General features: G+C 42.9%; 1 protein-coding gene across 1 annotated transcript in view; it reads left to right on the forward strand.

The window, feature by feature from the left end:
- Positions 1 to 21,017, forward strand: part of ngfrb (nerve growth factor receptor b) — a 72,177-nt gene extending 51,160 nt beyond the window's left edge. The window contains exons 4-6 of the mRNA XM_029712907.1: positions 10,738 to 10,978; positions 16,860 to 17,026; positions 19,883 to 21,017. Of these exons, the coding sequence (XP_029568767.1) occupies positions 10,738 to 10,978; positions 16,860 to 17,026; positions 19,883 to 20,226 (752 nt within the window). The 3' untranslated portion in view covers positions 20,227 to 21,017. The remainder of the gene's footprint in view (positions 1 to 10,737; positions 10,979 to 16,859; positions 17,027 to 19,882) is intronic.
- Positions 21,018 to 27,171: the final 6,154 nt, after the last annotated feature.

Below are 27,171 nucleotides of genomic sequence, written 5' to 3' on the forward strand. Positions count from 1 at the left end.
TTTTCCTGTGTTGGGGGTAATGTAAATAGTCCGGGTAGCAATTTGATTAGCTGTTCAGGAGTCCTCACAAGGCACCCCGACCTACGTCCCAGATATCGCTGTCTCTTTTTCATGCAAATGACGGGGATTTGGGCCTTGTCGGGCGCCTGAAGTGAAATCCTTCACGTCCGACTCATTAAAGAAAAAATGAACATCCTCAAATGCTACAGGGTTAAGCTACAGAAGCCAGGTTAGAGTAATGTACATCAGTAGAAAGGGGTAAAGAAAGGATAACCAGAAAGAGAGAGAAAGAAGCGCTGGCGTCAGCCACCTGCGTCTAAGCTGTGTTCTGCTGAGTAGGCTGGACCCACGGAGAGGCCACTTGACTGGAGCACAAGGCTCATTGAACACAGCAGGTGGACCATTCACTGACCTGGCAGTCACAGGAGGCCATAGTCACCTAGCAGTCAGAGAAACAAGCATCAGACAGATTTTTTTTTTAAAACACCTGCAATCTACCAGTAAACTAGCGGCCAGACAAAACAATCAGACTAACTGGCTGTTATTAACAACACCTGCAATAAAACATGCATCACTAGAACTGATCTGCAGTCAGACAGAAAAAGAAGTTTGAACAAACTAGGCCTCAAGTAAATCAGTAGGCTAGCTAGTCAGTCACACAGTCACACAAGCCTGTAAATTGCACACAAAATAAAATAAAATATCAGTTTTTTTGTATTCATGGTCAGAGCTGCTATGAAGTTATGACTAGGACGCTTAATAACATGAGATATGAAATATGGGGAAAGCAGTCAAAGATTTAAAAAATGTATGTACAAATGTGATGTTCAATGTATTTCTAATCTTAGAATTCTGTACAGTTCAAACGTAGCGGTCTCATTAAGAAAAAACACAATTACATGTCAAACTAATTGAACACTTCCTGTCATTGACATTGGTCACACTAAGACAGCATACTAAAAATGTATCCTCTCCTTCCATACTACTGACCCCTCCCCTGACCTGCTCCCCTTGAGTCGCAATCACAAGGTCTCACTAATTATTTCATCACATTAGTGTAAAAACGACTACCATCTCCTTCCCCAATGCAAAGCAACTCTCCTGAGTAATTTAGTGCTGTCGGTAGAGTTCCTGTTGATGTGAGTAACTGTAAGTAAATGACAGACGTGGATAGTTTTCCACATCAGCAGCCAGCGCTGAGGAGTGAACATGTACGCTAGGCGTTAATGGTGGAGAGAGAGGGAAAGTGGGCCGGATGGATGGAAGCACGGGCTCTTACTCTGGTAATGACTCCTTGGGGGTATGGGAAATGACCAAGTGATGTGGGATGGATAGGAGGAGGAAGTCAAGTGTGTGTGTGTGTGTGTGTGTGTGTGTGTGTGTGTGTGTGTGTGTGTGTGTGTGTGTGTGTGTGTGTGTGTGTGTGTGTGTGTGTGTGTGTGTAGGGAGATGTTCTCTGTTAAGTATACCCACCTTCTCCTGGGTTTTCGAGCTACTCCTCAAAATGGAGTCAATTACTGACAGTTACAGGACAAGAGAGAGATGAAGCATGGTGTGTGTGTGGGTGCGTGTGTGGTGTGTGCATGAGGTTGAGCTTAAAGGGGGATTGTCTACAGTCCAGGCCCAGGGCTACATGTGCCGTATTCAACTCCTGTAGGCTCACTCCTGTTTCCATCCTTGGGGCCTATACCCACCTCACATCTTAGATCCCTAAAACCTCCATATGGGCAGGGTATCAGGACCCACAATATGTTTCTCCATCTGCCACCACATGTGACAGAGGAAACAGTCTCCATATTGAGGCTCCAGGCTGGGCTTATAGAGGTGGGGGGTGACCCCCTTATCAGGCCTCTCCCTGAATATATGCGGGTGTTTGTATGAAACTCAAACTGATAGCAATACTTCAAATATGGAGATAGATACAGAGGGCTGAATCCTGTTCTCAGTGCATTATCTGCCTGAAAGTTCAAGTGGCAAATGTGTATTTCAAGACAGGATTCGGACAAAACTGAAGTAGATGTTGATTGTATGGTGGGTTAAGATAGTGTGGGAAAGGACTTCATATTTGATATTGTACAAAGGAGGGAGTTTAGCAGTAAGTCGTCGTACAATACATGTTTACTGATACAATATCAAATCAAATCAAATGTTATTTGTCACATGCGCCGGTGTAGAGCTTACAGTGAAATGCTTACTAACAAGCCCTTTAACCAACAATGCTGCTTTAAGAAAAATAAGTGTGAAGAAAGTATTTACTAAAATAAACTGAAGTAAAATGTTTTTAAAGAGCAACAATAAAATAACAGTAGCGAGGCTGTATACGGGGGGTACCGGTACAGACTCAATGTGCGGGGGCACAGGTTATTCGAGGTAATTGAGGTAATATGTACATGTAGGTAGAGGTAAAGTGACTATACATCGATAAGAGTAGCAGCAGCATAAAAATTGGGGGCAATGCAAATAGTCCGAGTAGCCACTTGATTAGCTGTTCAGGAGTCCTCACAAGGCACCCCGACCTACGTCCCAGATATCGCTGTCTCTTCTTCATGCAAATGACGGGGATTTGGGACTTGTCGGGTGTCTGAAGTGAAATCCTTCACATCCGACTCGTTAAAGAAAAAATCATTGTCCAGTACGAGGTGAGAAATCGCTGTTCTGATATCCAGAAGCTCTTTTCGGTCATAAGAGACGGTGGCAGCAACATTATGTACAAAATAAGTTACAAATCACGCGAAAAAACACACACAATAGCACTATTGGTTAGGAGCCTGTAAAACGGCAGCCATGAGGACATGATGGCGCTGGAGAGGATGGCTGCCGTTTTATTGGCTCTTAACCAACCGTGCTATTTTTATTTTTTTTTTCACGTTGTTTGTAACTTATTTTGTACATAATGTTGCTGCTACCGTCTTTTATGACCGAAAAGAGCTTCTGGACAGCGATTACTCACCTCGAATTGGACAAATAATTTTTATTTAATGACTTAGACGGGAAGGATACACTCCAAACACTCGAACAGGCCCTCATCCCTGTCATTCGCAGGAGAAAGAAACAGAGATTTCATGGAAAGAGATCGGGGTGCCTTGTGAGGATCAGGCCACGAGTGGCTAATCTGCCTTTGCCATCCGTACTGTTAGCCAACGTTCAATCTCTGGAAAATAAATGGGACGAACTGAAAGCACGTATATCCTACCAACAGGACATTCAAAACTGTAATATCTTATGTTTCACCGAGTCGTGGCTGAACGATGACATTAATAACATACAGCTGGCAGGTTATACTCTCTATCGGCAGGATAGAACAGCAGCCTCTGGTAAGACAAGGGGCGGTGGCCTATGTATATTTGTAAACAACAGCTGGTGCACACATGGTGTCTAAGGAAGTATTGAGGTTTTGCTCGCCTGAGGTAGAGTATCTCATGATAAGCTGTAGACCACACTATCTACCTAGATAGTTTTCATCTGTATTTTTCGTAGCTGTCTACATCCCACCACAGACTGATGCTGGCACTAAAACCGCACTCAATGAGCTGTACACCGCCATAAGCAAACAGGAAAACTCTCATCCACAGGTCGGCGCTCCTAGTGGCTGGGGACTTTAATGCAGGGAAACAAATCAGTTTTACCTAATTTCTATCAGCATGTTAAATGTAAATAAAACTCTAGACCACCTTTACTCCACACACAGAGACGCATGCAAAGCTCTCCCTCGCCCTCCATTTGGCAAATCTGACCATAATTCTATCCTCCTGATTCCTGCTTACAAGAAAAATTAAAGCAGGAAGCACAAGTGACTCAGTCTATAAAAAAGTGGTCTGATGAAGCAGATGCTAAACTACAGGAATGTTTTGCTATCACAGACTGGAATATGTTCCGGGATTCTTCCGATGGCATTGAGGAGTACACCACATCAGTCGCTGGCTTCATCAATAAGTGCATCGATGACGTCGTCCCCACAGTGACTGTACGTACATACCCCAACCAGAAGCCATAAATTATAGGCAACATTCGCACTGAGCTAAAGGGTAGAGCTGCCGCTTTCAAGGAACAGGACTCCGACGAACCATCAAACAGGCAATTAGGGTTGCACATTTTGGGGCATATTCAGAGGTGAAAACTTTTTGTGGGAATTAACAGGAATATATGGGAATTAATGGGGATATATTTGGATTAAAGGAAATATATGCAAATAAATATTAATGCCATTTAAATGTAGTTGTTTTTTGCATTGGATATACACTGCTCAAAAAAATAAAGGGAACACTTAAACAACACAATGTAACTCCAAGTCAATCACACTTCTGTGAAATCAAACTGTCCACTTAGGAAGCAACACTGATTGACAATAAATTTCACATGCTGTTGTGCAAATGGAATAGACAACAGGTGGAAATTATAGGCAATTAGCAAGACACCCCCAATAAAGGAGTGGTTCTGCAGATGGGGACCACAGACCACTTCTCAGTTCCTATGCTTCCTGGCTGATGTTTTGGTCACTTTTGAATGCTGGCGGTGCTTTCACTCTAGTGGTAGCATGAGACGGAGTCTACAACCCACACATGTGGCTCAGGTAGTGCAGCTCATCCAGGATGGCACATCAATGCGAGCTGTGGCAAGAAGGTTTGCTGTGTCTGTCAGCGTAGTGTCCAGAGCATGGAGGCGCTACCAGGAGACAGGCCAGTACATCAGGAGACGTGGAGGAGGCCGTAGGAGGGCAACAACCCAGCAGCAGGACCGCTACCTCCGCCTTTGTGCAAGGAGGAGCAGGAGAAGCACTGCCAGAGCCCTGCAAAATGACCTCCAGCAGGCCACAAATGTGCATATGTCTGCTCAAACAGTCAGAAACAGACTCCATGAGGGTGGTATGAGGGCCCGACGTCCACAGGTGGGGGTTGTGCTTACAGCCCAACACCGTGCAGGACGTTTGGCATTTGCCAGAGAACACCAAGATTGGCAAATTCGCCACTGGCGCCCTGTGCTCTTCACAGATTAAAGCAGGTTCACACTGAGCACGTGACAGATGTGACAGAGTCTGGAGACGCCGTGGAGAACGTTCTGCTGCCTGCAACATCCTCCAGTATGACCGGTTTGGCGGTGGGTCAGTCATGGTGTGGGGTGGCATTTCTTTGGGGGGCCGCACAGCCCTCCATGTGCTCGCCAGAGGTAGCCTGACTGCCATTAGGTACCGAGATGAGATCCTCAGACCCCTTGTGAGACCATATGCTGGTGCGGTTGGCCCTGGGTTCCTCCTAATGCAAGACAATGCTAGACCTCATGTGGCTGGAGTGTGTCAGCAGTTCCTGCAAGAGGAAGGCATTGATGCTATGGACTGGCCCGCCCGTTCCCCAGACCTGAATCAAATTGAGCACATCTGGGACATCATGTCTCACTCCATCCACCAACGCCACGTTGCACCACAGACTGTCCAGGAGTTGGCGGATGCTTTAGTCCAGGTCTGGAAGGAGATCCCTCAGGAGACCATCCGCCACCTCATCAGGAGCATGCCCAGGCGTTGTAGGGAGGTCATACAGGCACGTGGAGGCCACACACACTACTGAGCCTCATTTTGACTTGTTTTAAGGACATTACATCAAAGTTGGATCAGCCTGTAGTGTGGTTTTCCACTTTAATTTTGAGTGTGACTCCAAATCCAGACCTCCATGGGTTGATAAATTGGATTTCCATTGATTATTTTTGTGCGATTTTGTTGTCAGCACATTCAACTATGTAAAGAAAAAAGTATTTAATAAGATTATTTCTTTCATTCAGATCTAGGATGTGTTGTTTAAGTGTTCCCTTTATTTTTTTGAGCAGTATATTTACCATATCATATGGAGACAGAAATATAAACCTTTTACCTTATCATAAGTAGACATAATTGCAAATTATGAAATCCTTCCAATAGAAATAAAAACAACTATTTAGTTACGAATTTAACTTTAATTAAATGAGTTGACCCTTCACATGGGATTATTTCACTGAACAACAAAAGAAAGGGAATATTGAATGTTCCCCAATGATCCATCACATCTCCCAAAAATGTTTTCAACATACATCTGTAAAATTATAGTCTAGAAACTAAAGCGTTGGTTGTCTTCCTCTCAGGCTCCCATATCTTCTCCCTGGACCTCCTCAATGTCCACCTCTTGAACATCACTCTGAGGCCTCATCTTCACTGTCACTTTCCAACTTTGTTGAGGATGGCTCGTTGTCAGGCTCAAAAAGCCTCAAATTTGCCCAGATGGCCACCAATTTTTCAACCCTTGTATTGGTCAGCCTGTTGCTTGCTTTGGTGTGTGTGTTCCCAAACAAGGACCAGTTGCCCTCTGAGGCGGCTGATGTTGGTGGGATTTGGAGGATGATGGAGGCAACAGGAGAAAGAGCCTCAGATCAACAAAGTCCCTTCCACCAGGTAGCTGATGAGATATGTTGGCACGACTGCCATATTGCATCTCCATCCCAAAGCCCTTGCTTGGAAGTGTACATCGCCAGACTGCCAAGAACCTTGCCCTCATCCAGGCCAAGGCGGCGAGATAAGGTAGTGATGACACCATAGGCCTTGTTGATCTCTGCACCAGACAGGATGCTCTTGCCAGCATACTTGGGGTCCAACATGTACGCTTCGGCGTGTATGGGCTTCAGGCAGAAGTGTTCACGCTTTTTGATGTATTTCAGAACTGCAGTTTCCTCTGCTTGGAGCAACAGTGAAGTGGGCAGGGCAGTACGGATTTCTTCTCTTACATCTGCAAGCAGAGTCTGAACATCAGACAGGATGGCATTGTCTCCCTCAATCTGTGCAATGGCTACTGTTATAGGTTTCAGGAGTTTCAGGCTGCTTACCACTCTCTCCCAAAATACATCATTCAGGAGGATCTTCTTGATGGGGCTGTCCATATCAGCAGACTGTGACATGGCCATTTCCTGGAGAGACTCCTTCCCCTCCAAGAGACTGTCAAACATGATGACAACACCACCCGAATGGGTTTTGGGTGGGCAGCTTCAATGTGGTGCTCTTATTCTTCTCACTTTGCTTGGTGAGGTAGATTGCTGCTACAACTTGATGACCCTTCACATACCTAACCATTTCCTTGGCTCTCTTGTAGTGTATCCATTGTTTTCAGTGCCATGATGTTCTTGAGGAGCAGATTCAATGCATGAGCAGCACAGTCAATGGGTGTGATGTGAGAGTAGGACTCCTCCACTTTAGACCAAGCAGCCTTCATGTTTGCAGCATTTTCTGTCACCGGTGCAAATACCTTCTGTGGTGCAAGGTCATTGATGACTGCCTTCAGCTCATCTGTAATGTAGAGACCGATGTGTCTGTTGTCCCTTGTGTCTGTGCTCTTGTAGAATACTGGTTGAGGGGTGGAGAGGATGTAGTTTATTATTCCTTGCCCACAAACATTCAACCACCTATCAGAGATGATTGCAATAGTTTGCTTTCTCTATGATTTGCTTGACCTTCACTTGAACTCTGTTGAACTCTGCATCCAGCAAATTAATAGATAAAGCATGTCTGGTTGGAGGGGTGTATTCTGGGCGAAGAACATTCAGAAATCTCTTCCAATACACATGCCTGTGAGCATCAGAGGTGAACCAGTTACGTGCACAGCTTGAACATCAGCATTTCTCTGACTACGTTCCTCCATTGAGTCAAAAAATATTGTGATTCCAGGAGGAGGGGTGAACTGTTGCTATCGAAAAGGTGTCTTATTCATCATTTTCACCTCGAATAGAAGTAGAGGGACTTTTGTCAGAGGTTGCTAATTGTGAGCGCTGAGGGAACTTAATGCACTTTGCCAGATGATTCTGCATCTTTGTTGCATTCTTCACATATGATTTGGCACAGTATTTGCAAATGTACACAGCTTTTCCTTCTACATTAGCTGCAGTGAAATGTCTCCACACATCACAGTATTTGGAAATGTACACAGCTTTTCCTTCTACATTAGCTGCAGTGAAATGCCTCCACACATCAGAGTGCCCGTGGCATTTTCCTGTAAAGATTAGAAAAAATGAGTAAAAAAACCCAAATACAATTCCATGTACAGATAAATAGTTAAGCAGTTAGATTAAACAAGTCCTTTGTAAGATAAATGTTTTAAAATGAAACATGTATGGAAAGAGGTGAATTAACACTCCTCAGTTAGCAGGCTTAAGCAAGCTAAAACCCATATGGTAGTAAAAACTAACTAGCAGAAATTGTGAACAAGTTAGAAATTATTTAAACACACTTTGTTGAATGCTACTATGTATGTCATGTAAAATATATTCACCCAATATTGTAATCTAAACCCAATATTGTAATCAAAGCCAGAAAGCATGTAGGCCTTGGCTCAGACAGTGTAGTAGTGTGGGCTCAATAGCATCTCATTAGTGTGCAAGATCTTGAGAATCAAATGTGCATGTGATGGAAGAGTGCACTGCACATGTGATGGAAGAATGCACTGTGCATGCAGATCAGACGCTTGCAATTCCATTGAATTGGGTATAGTTTAATTGAAATATGCCACAAGACCTAGAATTGCCTTATGTGTATCCCACAAAAAAGGTTCACTGTTATGAGCTAACTTTTTGGATGAATTTAAGCAAAATTCCCCAAATTCCAGGGCTTAACTTCTCATTGAAAATTTCCAGAAAAATTCCCTAGCGTCAATACAGGACTAAGATCAAATCGTACTACACCGGCTCCGACACTCGTCAGATGTGGCAGGGCTTGCAAACTATTACAGACTACAAAGGGAAGCACAGCCGAGAGCTGCCCAGTGACACAAGCTTACCAGACGAGCTAAATAACGTTTATGCTGTCTTCGAGGCAAGTAACACTGAAACATGGATGAGAGCATCAGCTGTTCCGGATGACTGTGTGATCATGCTCTCCGCAGCATATGTGAGTAAGACCTTTAAACAGGTCAACATTGACAAGGCCACAGGGCCAGATGGATTACCAGGACTTGTACTCCGACCATGCGCTGACCAACTGGCAAGTGTCTTCACTGACATTTTCAAACATCTCCCTGTCTGAGTCTGTAATACCAACATGTTTCAAGCAGACCACCATACTCGCTGTGCCCAAGAACACTAAGGTAACCTGCCTAAATGACTACCGACCCGTAGCACTCACGTCTGTAGCCATGAAATGCTTTGAAAGGCTGGTCATGGCTTACATCAACACCATTATCCCAGAAACCCTTTACCCACTCCAATTTGCATACCGCCCCAACAGATCCACAGATGATGCAATCTCTATTGCACTCCACACTGCCCTTTCACACCTGGACAAAAGGAACACTTATGTGAAAATGCTATTCATTGACTACAGCTCAGCGTTCAACACCATAGTTCCCTCAAAGCTCATCACTAAGCTTAGGACCCTGGGACTTAACACCTCCCTCTGCAACTGGATCCTGGACTTCCTGACGGGCCACCCCCAGGTGGAAAGGGTAGGTAACAACACATCCGCCACGCTGATTCTCAACACGGGGGCCCTCAGGCGTGCATGCTCAGTCCCCTCCTGTACTCCCTGTTCACTCATGACTGCACTCCAACACCATCATTTAGTTTGCCGATGACACAACAGTGGCACTGATCTCCGACAATGAAGAGACAGCCTATAGGGAGGAGGTCAGAGAACTGACCATGTGGTGCAAGGACAACAACCTCTCCCTCAACGTGATCAAGACAGAGGAGATGATTGTGGACTACAGGAAAAGGAGGCCAAAGCATGCCCCCATTCTCATCAACTGGGCTGTAGTGGAGCAGGTTGAGAGCTTCAAGTTCCTTGGCATCCACATCACCAACAAACTAACGTGGTCCAAGCACACCAAGACAGTCGTGAAGAGGGCACTACAAAACCTATTCCCCCTCAGGAGACTGAAAAGATTTGGCATGGGTCCTCAGATCCTCAATAGGTTTTACAGCTGCACCATCAAGAGCATCCTGATGGGTTGCATCACTGCCTGGTATGGTAGAGGGTAGTGCGTATGGCCCAGTACATCACCGGGGACAAGCTTCCTGCCACCCAGGACCTCTATACCAGGCGGTGTCAGAGGAAAGCCTTAAACTTGTCAAAGTCTCCAGCCAACCTAGTCATAGACTGTTCTCTCTGCTACCGCATGGCAAGCGGTAACGGAGCGCCAAGTCTAGGTCTAAGAGGTTTCTAAACAGCTGCTACCCCCAAACCATAAGACTCCTGAACATCTAATCAAATGGCTCCCCAGACTATTTGCATTGCCCCCCCCCCCCCTTTCTACTCTCTGTTATTATCTATACAAAATCACTTTAATAACTCTACCTACTTGTACATATTACCTCAATTACCTCAACACCGGTGCCCCCGCACATTGACTCTGTACCGGTACCCCCTGTATATAGCCCCGCTACTGTCATTTTTTCTGCTGCACTTTAATTATTTGTTATTTTAATCTCTTACTTTTTAGGTATTTTCTTAAAACTGCATTGTTGGTTAAGGGCTTATAAGTAAGCATTACACCTGTTGTATTCGGCGCATGTGACAAATACATTTTGATTTGATTTGATCTCCTCCGGCGCCATCTCTCATGAAATTCTATAACAGATTTGTATGCCTCTATCTAGTATCACATCAGATATGTTCACGGTTCATATATATTTACTGTATATTTACTGTACATGAATACACAACAGTCAATTACATTCACTCCATTCCTCTCCCACTTTTTATTCTCACCACCATCTTCTTCTTTTCTTCTCCTGCAGATCCGAACCCGCCGCTCTTCTCCTCCATCTCGCCCCCTCCCTCTGGGGGCTCGTCCCTGCCCTCGTTCACTGACGATGACAACCTTTTCCCATACGGCCCCACGGAGACCGCCACCACCACCACCACTACCAGTACAATCAAGTTCATAGGTGACGAGCTGAACAAGAACCTCATCCCCATTTACTGCTCCATCTTGGCAGCCGTTGTGGTGGGCCTCGTAGCCTTCATCATCTTTAAGAGGTGAGGAAGAAGAGCAGATGGGATGGGACTTCAATGAGGAATGGTGTTGTATTGTAATATTTAAGGGAACCAATCTACAGGATGAAATGTTCGATATATGAGATTTTCAAGACATGAGGTATTCATGAGTCATATTTCATGAAGTAATCTGCCACTTTTCTGGGTGATGGCACAAGCCCCTGACATTCAGCCTGGGGATCCCCAACGTCTGTTCAGAGAAAACGGCCTATTTTGTGCTACATTTGAGTTGCTATCCTTTTAAACCTTTTACACCCACTGACCCCTGCATAATATTAAATGCCTATTTTTCCAACTCTACACTCTCTACACGGCACTGCTAGCTTTAGTGTGATGATCTGACGCGCTTTCAGCTCAAGAAAGGGGCTTCAAAACAAACAGACCAGAACACGGTTGGGCGAGCATCGATGCTTGCTGCAGTCGGCACCGGGGGCAGAAGGGGGGCTATGAAATATTCAGATACCCCATCAAAGGGTGTCACTTTGACCCACTTCCGCCCCATGAGCATGAAAAGCAGACTATGGACATATATAGACAGGGCGCACAATAGGTCAGTTACTATTGACTTCTCTGTGAAATTGACATTTCTTTCATAGTTTTTAAAATTTGTAACCTTTATTTATCTAGATTAGTCTCAATAGCTAGGTTTCCATCCAATTTACAACATATTTTCATGTGAATGTTATATAACTTGCCAAATCTGGTTTTCGCACATGCTCTCTAAACAACAGTTCACTGATAAAGTGGACAGGTTAAGTTATATGATGAGATGGATAACAGCAAGAGCATTTTTATTTGTAATTGGCAGCTAAGCACCAATCATCATGTCACTATACAAATTAAGACCCTCAATATTTACGGGAAAGGAGTATCAAGCTCATCCCCATGGACTTTCACCACCCTGGGAAGGTCATTATAACTTATATCATCTGTAGCCTAATAAACTGTGCATGCGTTTTCAAGTCACAGTGAGGACCACACAAAATACCTCGACAGGATGGTTATCTTATCAACAATTGCGCAATAAATAGTTTCCCCCACAATTCATTTTACCCACACAAAAAGATCCCACCATGTCGAACGAACAAATTGTACATTACATTATTTATTTTTAAATGTTTTGTTTAACAAGGCAAGTCAGTTAAGAACAAATTCTTATTTACAATGACGGCCTACCCCGGTCAAACCCTAACCCGGACGACGCTTGGCCAATTGTGCACCGCCCTATGGGACTCCCAATCACGGCTGGTTGTGATACAGCCTGGAATCGAACCAGGGTCTGTAGTGACACCTCTAGCACTGAGATGCAGTGCCTTAGACCACTGCGCCACTCAGGAGCCCAACATTACAGCTGTTGTGATTTTTTTTTTCTGTATGACTTTACTCACATAAAAACTGTGGATCGAAATGTGGCTATTGAGATGAAATCTTGTTGGCAAGAGAGACCTGGTTAAAATAGCAGACAGAAATGATGTGCCAGCAACTAAAGGGTCAAAAGTTCCAAAGTGTTTTTTTATTTTGATCCACTTCAAAGCTTGTTGAGTCTAGGATGAATGTTGTGTTGGTGTAACTGACAGGTGTTGACTAATCAGAACAACAGGAGACACATTGGTATGGAAGATGACAGGATTAGATTGAATGTAGTTTAATCAAATAAGGGTGCATAGTATGGAATGCCGTTTGGGTCTTTGCGTGTCAAAAAAGATACACGTCAAATAGTGTCAAATAAGCTTATTACATTTTTTTAAACATTTTAGTCACTTAGCAGACGCTCTTATCCAGAGCGACTTATAGTAGTGAATACATACATTTCATTTCATGCATTTTTTTTTCTTTGGCGTTTCTCTGGCGTTGCACACACTGCTGGCGTTGCAAACACCATGCTCTACCAACTGAGCCACAGGGAAGACCACAGGGAAGACCAATGATTGACCAATCAGGACCTGAATATGACTGCACGTCACATAATCATTTTACGCATTCATAATTTTTTTACGTAGTTATTACACATTGATTACACTATCACTCGTATTTCATGTTACAACGATTCATCGATATGTATGCTATGATGCTGGATATAAAAAAAAGTTAGCTAGCTGATGGATGCAAACAATGTTCTTCCCCAAAAACATAGCAAAATGACATAATCTGTTTCAGAAGCTATAGTTAGCAAGATAATTATATAGCTAGGTATCATCATCTAAAATAACCCTAATTTATAAAACAGTTCTTATTGGATTAATGGTGGTCGGATCCATCTATGTGAAGCTAGCCACAATAAGGATTAGCCACACCGTTGGATTTTGCGGTTAGCCTTCAAAATAAAAGTATGCCATTGACAGTGACGCAAATAAAAACAAATAGTAGAATTATGCCATAATTGAATAGATCATAATAAACGAGGTTGTAATATTGTAATATAAAATTAACAAAAGACAATAATTTGTTAATTTGACAAAAATCTGTTGAAATCACACTGGATGTATTATACTTTAGAATTGCATTGGGGACACACTTATTTCACTGTACAGCCTTACCTATGGATTGTGGATCAATGACACGGGGTATCAGTCTACTCAGTGACACCCAGAGAACATTAGCGTCGTAGCTCTTATTGTGGGACTCTGAAACAACCTAATTGAGCCACATTTATTGTCAACCTATTGAACATTATTCCAGAGGAAAAACAATACTGCGTGGATGTTTTGGAGTCTGATAACTCTGAGGAGGGCATTGGGAAAAAATATCTTGGGTATTGAGTAGACTGATACCCAATTTCATTGATCCCCAATCCTTAGGTAAAGCTGTACAGTGTAATATGAACATCAATACACACAATAGGCTGACTGGGGAGGTGAATTCACACAGTCACAGTTCCGCGATAAGAGCTACAACGCTAATATTTGTGTAAACTCTGCGCAGTTGTGTTCTGTGGGTGTCACCGAGTAGACTGATACCACATTTCATTGCTTCACATTCCAACATTGTTTAACGTTATCTAGTCTAAATATGTCATGATTCCACCAATTGTAACCTTCTGCATCACTTTCAAATAGGTACTTTTATTTTGAAGGCAAACCGCAAATTCCACTATTGTGCATAATCCTTATTGTGGCTAACTTCACAACACATAACCCGGTCCCGTCGAGCCTCACTAGATGAAGCTAGCTGGCTGCTTATAACGTTAGCTTTGGGCAACAGGGTTAAGTAGTTGGCTAGCTATTTATTTTCATGAACTGAAGTTCAATTTCAATAAGCGAACAACAAGTGGCTATCTAGCTAATACTTACTCACTAGGATTGCTAAATCATTGCTAAGAATAATGAAAAGGACTTCAGTTTATACTGGTCATTGTTTTCAGGTACCAAGCTAAAGCTAGCTAGCTACCCCAGAAGTAGCGGTCAAACAAATAATGCCTTATTACCAACGTGGTATTGTAAACACATCGTTCGTGGCCAGTGTTTGCTTGTTTGCAGACTTTTTTGTACAGCTTTGACAGTGCTACTGATAGTAGTGGTTGCACTTGGTTTGCACATGCAAATTCAGCACACACAACATTATATAATAGAATTGTGTTATTTGACGTGTATCTTTTTTGACACGCAAAGACCCACACGGCGTTCCGTAGCTAAGGGAGCATGTGGGAATGGCAGTGGACTGTGTAGAAAATGAAGTGACTATTGAGAGTTAGTGCCAGCAAGAGAAAATTGGGTTGGGGTTCTATCCTCTGCCAAAGGATTCAACATTCTACCTGTTCATGTATGTTGTTAATTGAAAGTGATGGGGAGGAAGTGAGCGTGTCTTCAGGCGGGCACTAATGGTGGGTGGGATTATCATGGTAAATTAGTCATTTAACCCAATAGAGTCGCTCTTGGCTCTCCAAATTTCCTCTGCATGTTTTAAAATAACCCACTATTACTTTTGTAAAACGTGTTATTACTATTGCTTAGTTGTAATATTAGTCCTGATGTACCAATGGGTACAGTGAGGGAAAAAAGTATTTGATTCCCTGCTGATTTTGTACGTTTGCCCACTGACAAAGAAATGATCAGTCTATAATTTTAATGGTAGGTTTATTTGAACAGTGAGAGACAGAATAACAACAAAAAAATCCAGAAAAACACATGTCAAAAATGTTATAAATTGATTTGCATGTTAATGAGGGAAATAAGTATTTGACCCCTTCTCAATCAGAAAGATTTCTGGCTCCCATGTGTCTTTTATACAGGTAACGAGCTGAGATTAGGAGCACACTCTTAAAGGGAGTGCTCCTAATCTCAGTTTGTTACCTGTGTAAAAGACACCTGCCCACAGAAGCAATCAATCAATCAGATTCCAAACTCTCCACCATTGTCAAGACCAAAGAGCTCTCCTAGGATGTTAGGGACAAGATTGTAGACCTACACAAGGCTGGAATGGGCTACAAGACCATCGCTAAGCAGCTTGTTGAGAAGGTGACAACAGTTGGTGCGATTATTCGCAAATGGAAGAAACACAAAAGAACTGTCAATCTACCTCGGCCTGGGGCTCCATGCAAGATCTCACCTCGTGGAGTGGCAATGATCATGAGAACGGTGAGGAATCAGCCCAGAACTACACGGGAGAATCTTGTCAATGATCTCAAGGCAGCTGGGACCATAGTCACCAAGAAAACAATTGGTAACACACTACGCCGTGAAGGACTGAAATCCTGCAGCGCCCGCAAGGTCCCCCTGCTCAAGAAAGCACATATACATGCCCGTCTGAAGTTTGCCAATGAACATCTGAATGATTCAGAGGACAACTGGGTGAAAGTGTTGTGGTCAGATGAGACCAAAATGGAGCTCTTTGGCATCAACTCAACTCGCCGTGTTTGGAGGAGGAATGCTGCCAAGAACACCATCCCCACCATCAAACATGGAGGTGGAAACATTATGCTTTGGGGGTGTTTTTCTGCTAAGGGGACAGGACAACTTCACCGCATCAAAGGGACGATGGACGGGGCCATGTACCGTCAAATCTTGGGTGAGAACCTCCTTCCCTCAGCCAAGGCATTGAAAATGGGTCGTGGATGGGTATTCCAGCATGACAATGACCCAAAACACACGGCCAAGGCAACAAAGGAGTGGCTCAAGAAGAAGCACATTAAGGTCCTGGAGTGGCCTAGCCAGTCTCCAGACCTTAATCCCATAGAAAATGTGGAGGGAGCTGAAGGTTCGAGTTGCCAAACGTCAGCCTCGAAACCTTAATGACTTGGAGAAGATCTGAGGAGTGGGACAAAATCCCTCCTGAGATGTGTGCAAACTTGGTGGCCAACTACAAGAAACGTCTGACCTCTGTGATTGCCAACAAGGGTTTTGCCACCAAGTACTAAGTCGTGTTTTGCAGAGGGGTCAAATACTTATTTCCCTCATTAAAATGCAAATCAATTTATAACATTTTTGACATGCGTTTTTCTGGATTTTTTTGTTGTTATTCTGTCTCTCACCGCTCAAATAAACCTACCATTAAAATTATAGACTGATCATTTCTTAGTCAGTGGGCAAACGTACAAAATCAGCAGGGGATCAAATACTTTTTTCCCTCACTGTATCTTAATAAACTAAACTATACAACACCATACAAGAAAACTGAACACTGGTATTCTTGAATTTATCAAATGTTTTTTAACTAACTTTTCAGTCATTAGACCTTCGTCTCTGTGAAGCTGCAAGGGTCATGGCCGGTATTCATAAAGCGCCTCAGAGTAGGAGTGCTGATATAGTATATATACTTTGATACGCTTTATGAATACGGGCCCTGACCTTCATCAGGGCCAAGTCCATTTAAGTCATTTATTAATCCATTTTTTATAATGAGTACTTTAAAAAAAATCTCTGTCCAGGTGGAACAGCTGTAAGCAGAACAAGCAGGGCGCCAACAACTGCACAGCAAATCAGAACCAGACTCCATCGCCAGAGGGGGAGAAGCTGCACAGCGACAGTGGCATATCGGTAGATAGCCAAAGCCTACAGGAGCAGCAAGGCCAGGGGCAGACTCAGGCACAGACAGGTAGGCCTGCACAGAGATACACTCACACAGGCGAGCACAGATGCATGAGCACGCACACACACACCACTCACACGCACACTCACATAGGCGGCGCGTCCAATAAGTAAAGCTAAGCTTCCTTTGAAGTAAATTGAATTAAACTTGCCAAAATTATGTAATTACCACTGTCTATACAAAAAGAAATTAAATCCTTCAAAATACTAGCTTCTCTTTTTTTAAAGCGTGGATTGTTTTCAGTCACAAGGCCGGGGCATAACCTACAGTCGGGAAGCGTGCAATTTTGGCAGCGCGCAGCATGTCAAATAGCTGATTGTTGATTTGCGGCTGTCAGTGAAAAGCATCTAAAATAGGCCTAGGCATATCTCAATATTTCTAAATACAATCGTTGGAAAAACAGAGGAGGCAAAGAAAAAACTCTAACCTGTCTTTAGTTAAGCTATCACAATTGTCAACTCCCAATAGGCTATTGAGCAAACAGCACTTAGCCAATGGCGGGCATATGCCGATATTGAGTAATTTAATCTTACTGTCTTACTTAGCCGCTACACACTTGTGTCCCCCGTGGACCAGTGGGTACATAAAACATTCTCCATTGAAGGCTGCAAAGGCGCTAATTTCCTCCTTAACTCTATTTAATCTCGAGAAGGCAGAAAAAAATTGAAAATATACATACTTTCTTTATGAAAAACCATTTTCCACCACCATGCTAATCCCAGATGTTGTGTATCACGTTCAGCAAATCAGGTTGCTGCAGTCTGTTTTTTCACCCAGGGTCTAAATGATTCAAAATAAAAGACTGCTGCAACCTGATTGGCTGAACACAATACGCAACATCCTGGACTAGCTTTAGCTACTCTAGCATGGCGGGGGAAAATGGAGAAAGTATGCATATTTTTCCAGTTTTCTTTCTTCTGCCTTCTTGCGATTGAATAGAGTTAGGGAGGAAATTGATGATTTTGCAGCCTGAATAGGGAATGTTTCATTTACGAACCGGTCCACGGGGGATACGATTGTATATCCAGCCGGCTGTATACATTCCCTTTGGACGGTAAGATGAAACGACTCAATATCGCCATCTGCCGGCCTTTGGGCTAATTGGTACTGTAGCGGAGAGCATCGGCCATATCCCCGGTGAGTGAGCACATTCGCTGTCTTTATCATTGGGTGAGTCCGTGCTCCAGGATAGTTTTTTAGGATAACAATTTCCTCCTCCAGGCTAGATGGACGTCATAGCCTACAATACGTGTCTCCCCTTTTCATATGCCTTAATTAGATGGTTGTATTCAAGACAAGGTTGTTTTTATTTAGCTCAGTTTGTCAGCAGAGTAGCCTACCCTGTCATTTTTGTTGTATTAAATATTCTGCTATTGTCTCCAGTCATAGAGAGTAAAGTGTCGTAGAATTGCACGAAATGTGTTTATAAAAGACCAATTTTTTTCTCCGATTTTTCCCGGATCCTCCTTAAATATCTCTTCTAGCTGGGTCTGAGCTCTGGTATTTTTTGCAAACAGTAAGTCAGTTATATTATTAGCCTTATGACTATCCAATCTACTCCTCACATTAGGAATAGTGGGCTAGCTTACATTTGTCTGCAAATGCCATAATAGATGCATGCAATACTTTACCATAAAGGTAAAAAAAAATTGTTGTAGACTTTTTTTTAGCTTCCCCTTACTTGAAGCTCACGCACCGCGTACAGTATGCACGTACACACATACTTTAACACACACACCTGTATGTAGAGACAAGTCAACCCAGGGACAGACAGGTACAGACGGGAACTTTACTACAGGTCTGTGCACCCGACACCTAGTGTAATGTAAATATAGGTGAATGTACAACATCCACAATAGCACACCTAGACAAGCCCCCCCCCCCCAAAAAAAAAATAATAAAAAGGTCCATTCATGAATTCACATTTAAGTCAGCATTCAGGTCAATTATACCATGTGCCACACAACAAAGCAACTCTATAGAGGTACCATGTATTTGATGGCTGCTTGCGCTTTGAGGGCAGTTTTTCGAAATGGAGCAAAGTACATAATTAAGCTATTTAGGTTGAACCGTGATACCACTCAACAGAACACTACCAAAAATAGGTTTGATGGACAGTAAGCTGGTGTGGAATAGCTTTTCTTGATGCCATGTTTGTTAACACCCTGAGGGCCTTCACTCAGCAAGACAAGAGGATAGGAATTTCCCTTGGGGAGAGTGGCATCTGGTGGCCTCGTAAGCTCCACTTTGAACACAACCTCTCAAACCTACTGTAGCAAATCAACAACAATAATAACACACCTCTGTTAGGGGCCACAGTTAGTTCACCAGCGGCATGAGCTCTTGGCGGTTTGGAGTCAAGCCCTGAAGAACCAGTTTGGAAGAATGTTGACCTTTTGAAACACACACTTGGCTGAGACTAGACCTGATGGCTGGTTTGTCTGTGGAGTCGCGTGATTCTCTTGAGATTACAGGTACCTTAGAAAACCTTCAGAGAACTAGAACTAGTTCCAAAGAACTATAAGCAACTGTAGCAGAGGAAATGGTCAGTCAGGAAAGAGCACTCCAGCTGGCCTGAACAAAGTACTACAATATACTGTCTATAAGTGTAGTCAATCAATATTATTGGCTGATGTGCATTTCTGTTTAGTGATTCCGTCTGGCAACAAAGCCACATTCAAAGTCAAAGCTATGATGTAATGATGACCCATTGACATTAATGTATGATTGACAAAAAAGTCCACACAGATCCCGAGTAAGGATTTGGACCTCACTGACCAGTGTTATTAAACATTACTTCAACAGATATGAACGTAAATGTAACCTCAGACTAACGCTCATGTAACGTCTTTCTCCCCGCAGTGGTCACTGTGGATGAGGAGCCTTGTCTGCTCCTTCCCCTCCACACGCGAGAAGAGGTGGAGAAACTCCTCTACAGGGGCGGAGCAGGGGAGGGCTACGACCACACGGAGGACAGAGATTGGTGCAGCCTGGCAGGGCTGCTGGGATACCAGGAAGAGCGCATCGCCACATTCCGGCAGCAGGAACATCCAGTGCGGGCACTGCTCTCTGATTGGGCGAGCCAGGATTGCGCCAGCCTGGACACGCTCTGCACGGCGCTGTGCAAGATCAACCGCGAAGACATCGCACAGAGCCTTGTGCTCAGCCCCAACACCGTCAAACCCACTGCCACATCTGCGGTGTGACCATTTAACCATTACCGCCAATGCTACGAAAATCTCACTGCAACATCATAGCCAAACCCCGCCCGCCCCCCCCGCCACAGTCCATCCATACTGTGACTATTTAACCGACTACACCAACCATCTGAGCAATTACAACAATGCCAAACCATTCAGATCGGCAAACCAAAGTCTGATCATCCACACCCGATGCCAAAACTACTGCTATCAATCCACCAAGACTCAGCCCAGACCTAAATCGAACATTTCCGCAAGACTTTGCAGCCACCGCATCCCTTACCGCCTTCACGGTCCTTCATAACCGTGCCGCATCGTGTGAAACCTATTGCTTCCCGTTCCACTTGTTCGAACCTATGTAAAACTCTGTGGCTATAGTGCACTTTCAAGATAACACAAACCCATTATGGTCAACTGTGGCCTCGTAACCACACTACTGGACGTTCAACTGTGTCTTCAGTGTGCCCAAAACAGTCAGGCGCCATTTTGCTCTGCTCTCTCACTAACCCTGAAGTAGCAAAGGGCTACAAAAAACTCTGGGGATTGCGCTTCGTTTTCTGTGCTCCTCTTTCGACTGAACTAATTCTTTTTCATCCGTTCCTCACTTGCAACACCGAACTCTGGCTTGTGGTGCTTTGATGAACACCACTTGGCATTCAACACGTACAGTACAGTAAGGTACTACTATTCTTTCATGTCATTTTTGTTGTCCTGTACTACCAAAGCCTAGCTTATCAACCATACCTATACCTATTATAACATCTGAACATTAAATTGTTTGTAATTTATTGGCAAAATATTCCATTATTTGTGACAATTTGCTAGTCAATCAATGACTGTCGGTCACAGCTGAGTAGTGGTCATTTTCCGCAGAGATCAAGGACTGGGAAGATATAACGAGCTAGACTACAAAAGCACTAAATCCAAACCAATTCTTATGTGAAAAAAGCTATTGCCATATCACCCTGCATCATCGCCTCTATTATTTTCGACACATTGATATGGAGAAGCTCAATTATTTCCTCCATAATATTTTGCATAATGAAATATTAATGAGAAATATCCCCTTTCAAACTTAAATTATCGTATGAATTATTATTATTTCTTTAGACCTGACATAGGAACAGTTCCCAGTATCAATATATCTACTGGAACAAAGTCAGAGCAGTGGACTGGCTGGTCTGTGCTGGCTAACTTGGTAGTCTGTGGAGCAGGCAACCTGACTCCAGCTTCTATCTGGCCAGGCCCATCTGCATAACACTGGAGCTCTCACACTAGGCATATACTCTGACCTAGATAGGAAAGGACTAGGACTTTAAAACTCACTCACACATATAGGCCTATCTACACACACAAACATCCATGAAACACACACACACACACACACACACACACACACACACACACACACAGACATACAAAAATGTATATCTACACACACAAACATCCATGAAACACACACACACACACACACATACACATACACACACACACACACACATACAAAAATGTATATCTACACACACAAACATGCACAAACACACAAATGCATGCATGCATGCCAGTATCCACACACATGTATGCATACACATACTGTATAAGAGAGAGAGAAAAAAAAGCCTACTGTTCACTCAAGTGCTGTGTCAATCAAGTGTGTCAATGATAAGGGACAACAGGACCAAGGTCATTGGACATGAGCATACACCCTTTCAGGGACCACACGCAGGGCACCTTATTGGACATGATGGACGTAGGCCAACCTGTTCGGTCAATGAAAAAGATTGTAGTCTTTTACACCACAAAAACATCTTGCTTGGAATCTGTATAAATCATGTAATCCTTTCCCGTGAGGTCATCCACTGCTTTATTAGCAAAAGGAACAGCATGTACAAACTAGCGAGTCATATAACCGATACACATCATATTCAAAATACACATACAAGTACTGTACATAAAATAACTTACGACTGAACAACTAGCCATTATTCAGGCTAAGATATACAAATAATCCAGGGTTATCTATTTCTGTTTAGTTTCTCAGGGTCCTTTTGTGTGACTTAGTGATTAGCTGGATGTTTGTCTAATGTTGTTTCCTTTTCCTAATCAAAGCTCAGACAACCTGAATTAGTTGTGTATAGGTTGAGGAAGGTTAGAGGCCTTGTCGAGGGATTCAACACTAGCTAGTGTTTCAGGAAAGGCCCTTTGTAGAACTTACTCAGGCAGTGATATCAGTGGCATTCCGGGTTGTTTTTATGCAGTCGCGCTGCTCGGGAGGATCAGATCTCACATTGCCTGGAAAAGTGTTTAAATCTCTAAAGTAGCAGGGACCGTATTCATATGATATCTAGCAGGTGACTGCCAAAAAGACGACCTGGTGGCCATTGTGACTGACAATCCTTCAGCCAGAAGAACAGGGATGGACGCAGATCAGAGGAAAAACAGGGGTTTCTAGTTTCCCCATTGTTCACGACGACAACCTTCGAATGAAAGGCCAGTCATTAGAGATTGGAGACGAGCAATACGGGAGGAATTCCAACCACTGAGAGTTGAAAAGATGAAAAGAAGCATCCCAATTAGACGTTTTGGTAACAAGTTACTTAAAGCTGACGGGTATAATGCATTAAGATGTGGTTATAATGCATTGTAAAAAATTGTTATAGGCATTTATGACCCACTTATAATGTCTTATTGTCATGCCATAGTACCTGCATATTATAAACCTCATAGTATGCTTATAACGAGTAATAAAGCACTATACGTGTAAGCTCAAAGTAAAATGTTAGCACATCGGCGCATTCATAAAGCCTTCGTAAATGCTTCAAAATGTGTCATAGGCGTGCATAACCATTACAGGCAGCTATGAATTAAGAACTGAGGGGGGTGTTCCCGTATTTATTTTGTGCTTCGTGGGGCCATTTTTTTTAGCTTATTTGAGGATTAAAATGCCAATGCATGCTTATAACAAATGTAATTGCAGCATAATACAGCCTAAAGTGAAGCGTATCCCCATTTATTCTCATTGTCAACTTGGTTTTACATTTTTTTTTTTTCAATTTCACATTGGGAAACTTTTTTTGGGGGGGGGTGGGGTTGAATGACAGGAGTTCCGAGGAAGTAACAGTGGTCGCTTGCTTTCTGTCCGTCATTTAATGCAAAGAGATCTGTTAGGACTGTCTTGTTAAATTCTGGCATTACTGACATATAGGTAGGTTCAAAGAGAGCGAAGACAATATTAATGCTTTGCTGTATTTGAACCAGTTTATGTCACTGAATTGACCCACGTCTGGTTTAGCTTGCTACTGCGAGAGTCTGGCCTGAGTCTATAGGTACATGTGCCTATTGTAAGTACTGTACAGAACGTTTCACCAATAGTTTACTGATCTTAGTTCAGTAGCTTAATTATGAACAAAGGTATTCTCAAGGGTTTTTATGTGTTACTAGCAGTAATAAACGGTATTATAGGTTAGATTGTAGAATACCGTATGTATTCAACATCATAAGTGCCTGGGAAATGTTTCAGGTCCCTGATGATGATGTTGTGTTTGTTTTGTATGTATTTTGTTTTATTTTTTACAAGTGTTCATTTGAAGTTTGTGTTTTTGAGCCCTCAAGGCTTATCGTAAAATGTCATGGACTTCTGACTCAGATGCAGTCTCTAGAGTCTATTGACAGTGACTCAATCCCACTTTACCTCAATGACCTGACTCTAAAGAAATAGAATATTTGGCCAAAATGGTTTCACTGTATGCCTTAGCCACAGTCGAGTAGGACACAAATTAAGCCTAGTCCTGAACTAAAAAGCTATTTCAAAGAAGATTCTCTGTTGATGCTTTTTAGTCCAGGACTATGCTTAATTATTTGTCTAGGAAACCAACCCCCAGATGTCTGGATCAACAGTATTGCATGGTAAAAACCTGCTGGGGCTAAATGTGGTATATCCCTGTATAGTGTGTGTGTGTGTGTGTGTGTGTGTGTGTGTGTGTGTATATATATATATATATATATATATATACACACACATATATATATATATACTGAGTGAACAGAACGTTAGGAACACCTTCCTAATATTGAGTTACACCCCCTTTGCCCTCAGAACAGCCCCAATTCATGAGGGTATGGACTCTACAAGGTGTCGAAAGCGTTCCACAGGGATGCTGGCCAATGTTGACTCTCAATGATTCCCACAGTTGTCAAGTTGGCTGGATGTCCTCTGGGTGGTGGACCATTCTTGATACACACGGGAAACTGTTGAACGTGAAAAACCCAGCAGCGTTGCAGTTCTTGACACACACAAACTGGTCCGCCTGGCACCTACTACCATGCCCCTGTCAAAGACACTTCAATCTTTTGTCTTGCCCATTCACCCACTGAATGGCACACATACACAATCCATGTCTCAATTGTCTCAAGGCTTAAAAATCCTTCTTTAACCTGTCTCCTCCCCTCCATCTACACTGATAACAAGTGACATCAATAAGGGATCATAGCTTTCACCTGGATTCACCTGGTCAGTCTGTCATGGAAAGAGCAGGTATTTTTTATGTTTTGTATTCTCAGTGTATATACTGAATGTGTACAAGTAGGTTAGGTAAGGGATGAAGTGAAAACCTACAGGACGATAGCTCTCAACGACGAGTGTTGTGCGTGAAATGACAGTAGGCTGTTCAATACTGAGCCATACTGACTGACGGGTGGCGTGGATTGATACAGCTCGGCTCAGTCCCACGTTATCACTTATTTAGCAAAATGATTATCCATAGTTGCCTCTTTTCATACAGCAGCAGTCTTTAAATGGACTGTTACCTTGAATGCAACACTAAGATGTTAAAGCTTTTCAACTCCAATTTAACTATGAGATTTCCTGACATAGTTTTACACTCTCTCTCACTGCAGTGGTTCTCAGGAGACGGGCCAGTTTGTGTGTGGAGAACATATGTCAGACAAGGTGGAGTCAGGCGTCTAATGTTTTGTACACCCAGTGTATAGCCATGACTGTAACAACAAAGTTGGTTTCCCCTACAGACACTGACGAGGAATGTGCTAATATGATATGAAAACTGAACTGAGGACTGAATTGTTTCCCCCCCCCAAACAGTATTCACTTAATTTCTTTATTTTTAAGAGAGGACAGTTGCAGGCCATACGTTTTGTATAGTTGTGAAGCAGCACACCTAGTAAGTACAATAAAAGACCAATGAAGGCTTATATTCAACTTAACCTCGCACTTGGCAGCATACTGTTTGGTCAGAGGAAGAGGGGGGAGTTTGACAGTGAAGGGATTGTTCAAAATATTTGGAGGACAATGGAAATTGATGGAGATGTATCACCAAGCCATGATGATGTGGCCCATAGTGAAACAAGACTGATTCTTAATGCGCCAAGATGTACAGAAGTGAGAAATACTGAATGTTCCTTGTATTTACTAATATGTACACTGTATTATACAAATGTGAATTTGCTATATAAACAGTACAATCCACAAAGTAATAAAGTCCTTAAATCAACATAATGTGGTCTTGTCAAAAAGCAATGATTTCAAATATGGTCATAAAAGTAATTATTGTGTCTCTATCTCTCTCACTCACACACACACACACACACACATTCACACACAAACTCATGCACACACACCACCCCCATTAACAATGTGGCTAGCTTGTGTAACTTCCATGGATTCACACATATTATCTCCTTAGGCTGCAGGAATCTGGGCATTTTCCCACAAAGCCACTCCAAAGTCCTTCTGACATGTAACTCGAGCCAAATGAGACAGATTGATTACCGGGGGCTTCAAACATAAAGAACACACAGAGAGGAGGAGGAAGGAGGTGAGGAAGAGTTATTTATTAATTGTTCCTCCTCATTGGCTGCTTTACAATGAGTGTAATGGAAACTTTGTGTTATGGCCAAATCAACTGAAATTAGTTTGACCTCAGTTAAAAAAATCATTTGACCGTTTAAAAAAAAAACGTTGCATGGTTGTTTAGTTAGCTGAAGTTTTTAGTGGCTGTTTATTAAAGAAAACTTAACCACGGATTACAGTCTCTGACAACGTTTAGGGTGAAGAAGCATCAAGTTGTAAAATAGTGAAATCCCGAACACCAGCTAAGTTGGTTGAGAACGCATTCACATCAACATGCTAGGGAAGCGTCAACCATAGGTCTTTTGCTGTGTGAAAAAAAACATGCATTGCAACTCATGCTACCGTGAGTCCACATGATGTTGAGGCGTGTGTCAATTGACCATAACATGACCGTGAATATGTTCACAGCCGTTTAATGTCCAATTTCAAACACAGCAACTCCTACATAGGGCAGTGGTTCCAATCACAACTGCCCTGGGGCATAGGGTCTCCTTAGACCAGAGGGAAGAGGGTCCCCTATTATCCCTACAACACCACTTCCAGCAGCATCTGGTCTCCTGTCCAAGGGTCGACCAAGCCCTGCATAGCTTCAGAGGCAAACCATCAGTGGGATGCATGCAGACAGAGTGGTATGGCTGCTGTATGAGTTATTGTTGGCCTTTGACATGGGGGTTGCTGTCATGATGGTAACATAATGCTATCATAACAATGGCATATAGCTTGTCAAAACAACTAACCTCAAGTTGGCGAGTGACATAGCTCGGTAATGAAGCATAAGATGACACACGCTTGAACATTCCATCGTTTCACTTTCACAACAGAGTTGTGCCACTTAATATTAGATGTGGTAGATATCATGACTGTTGACATTCTGTCAGGAACTATTATCCCAAGTGTTATATAGTTCTTATAGCAGTTACTAACAATGTAAGAATTGTTCATGGAATAAATTACGTTTTTCATCAGCATATGTATAACAATTAAATTCAATGTGAACTATCTGACAATTCCCTGTCACATACTGTACACTCTTAACAGCAACTACCAGAACTGTAATTCTTCTGTTAAGCTGTCAATGATGTTCT

Source organism: Salmo trutta, chromosome 2 (genome assembly GCF_901001165.1).
Source record: "Salmo trutta chromosome 2, fSalTru1.1, whole genome shotgun sequence".
Classification (NCBI taxonomy): domain Eukaryota; kingdom Metazoa; phylum Chordata; class Actinopteri; order Salmoniformes; family Salmonidae; genus Salmo; species Salmo trutta.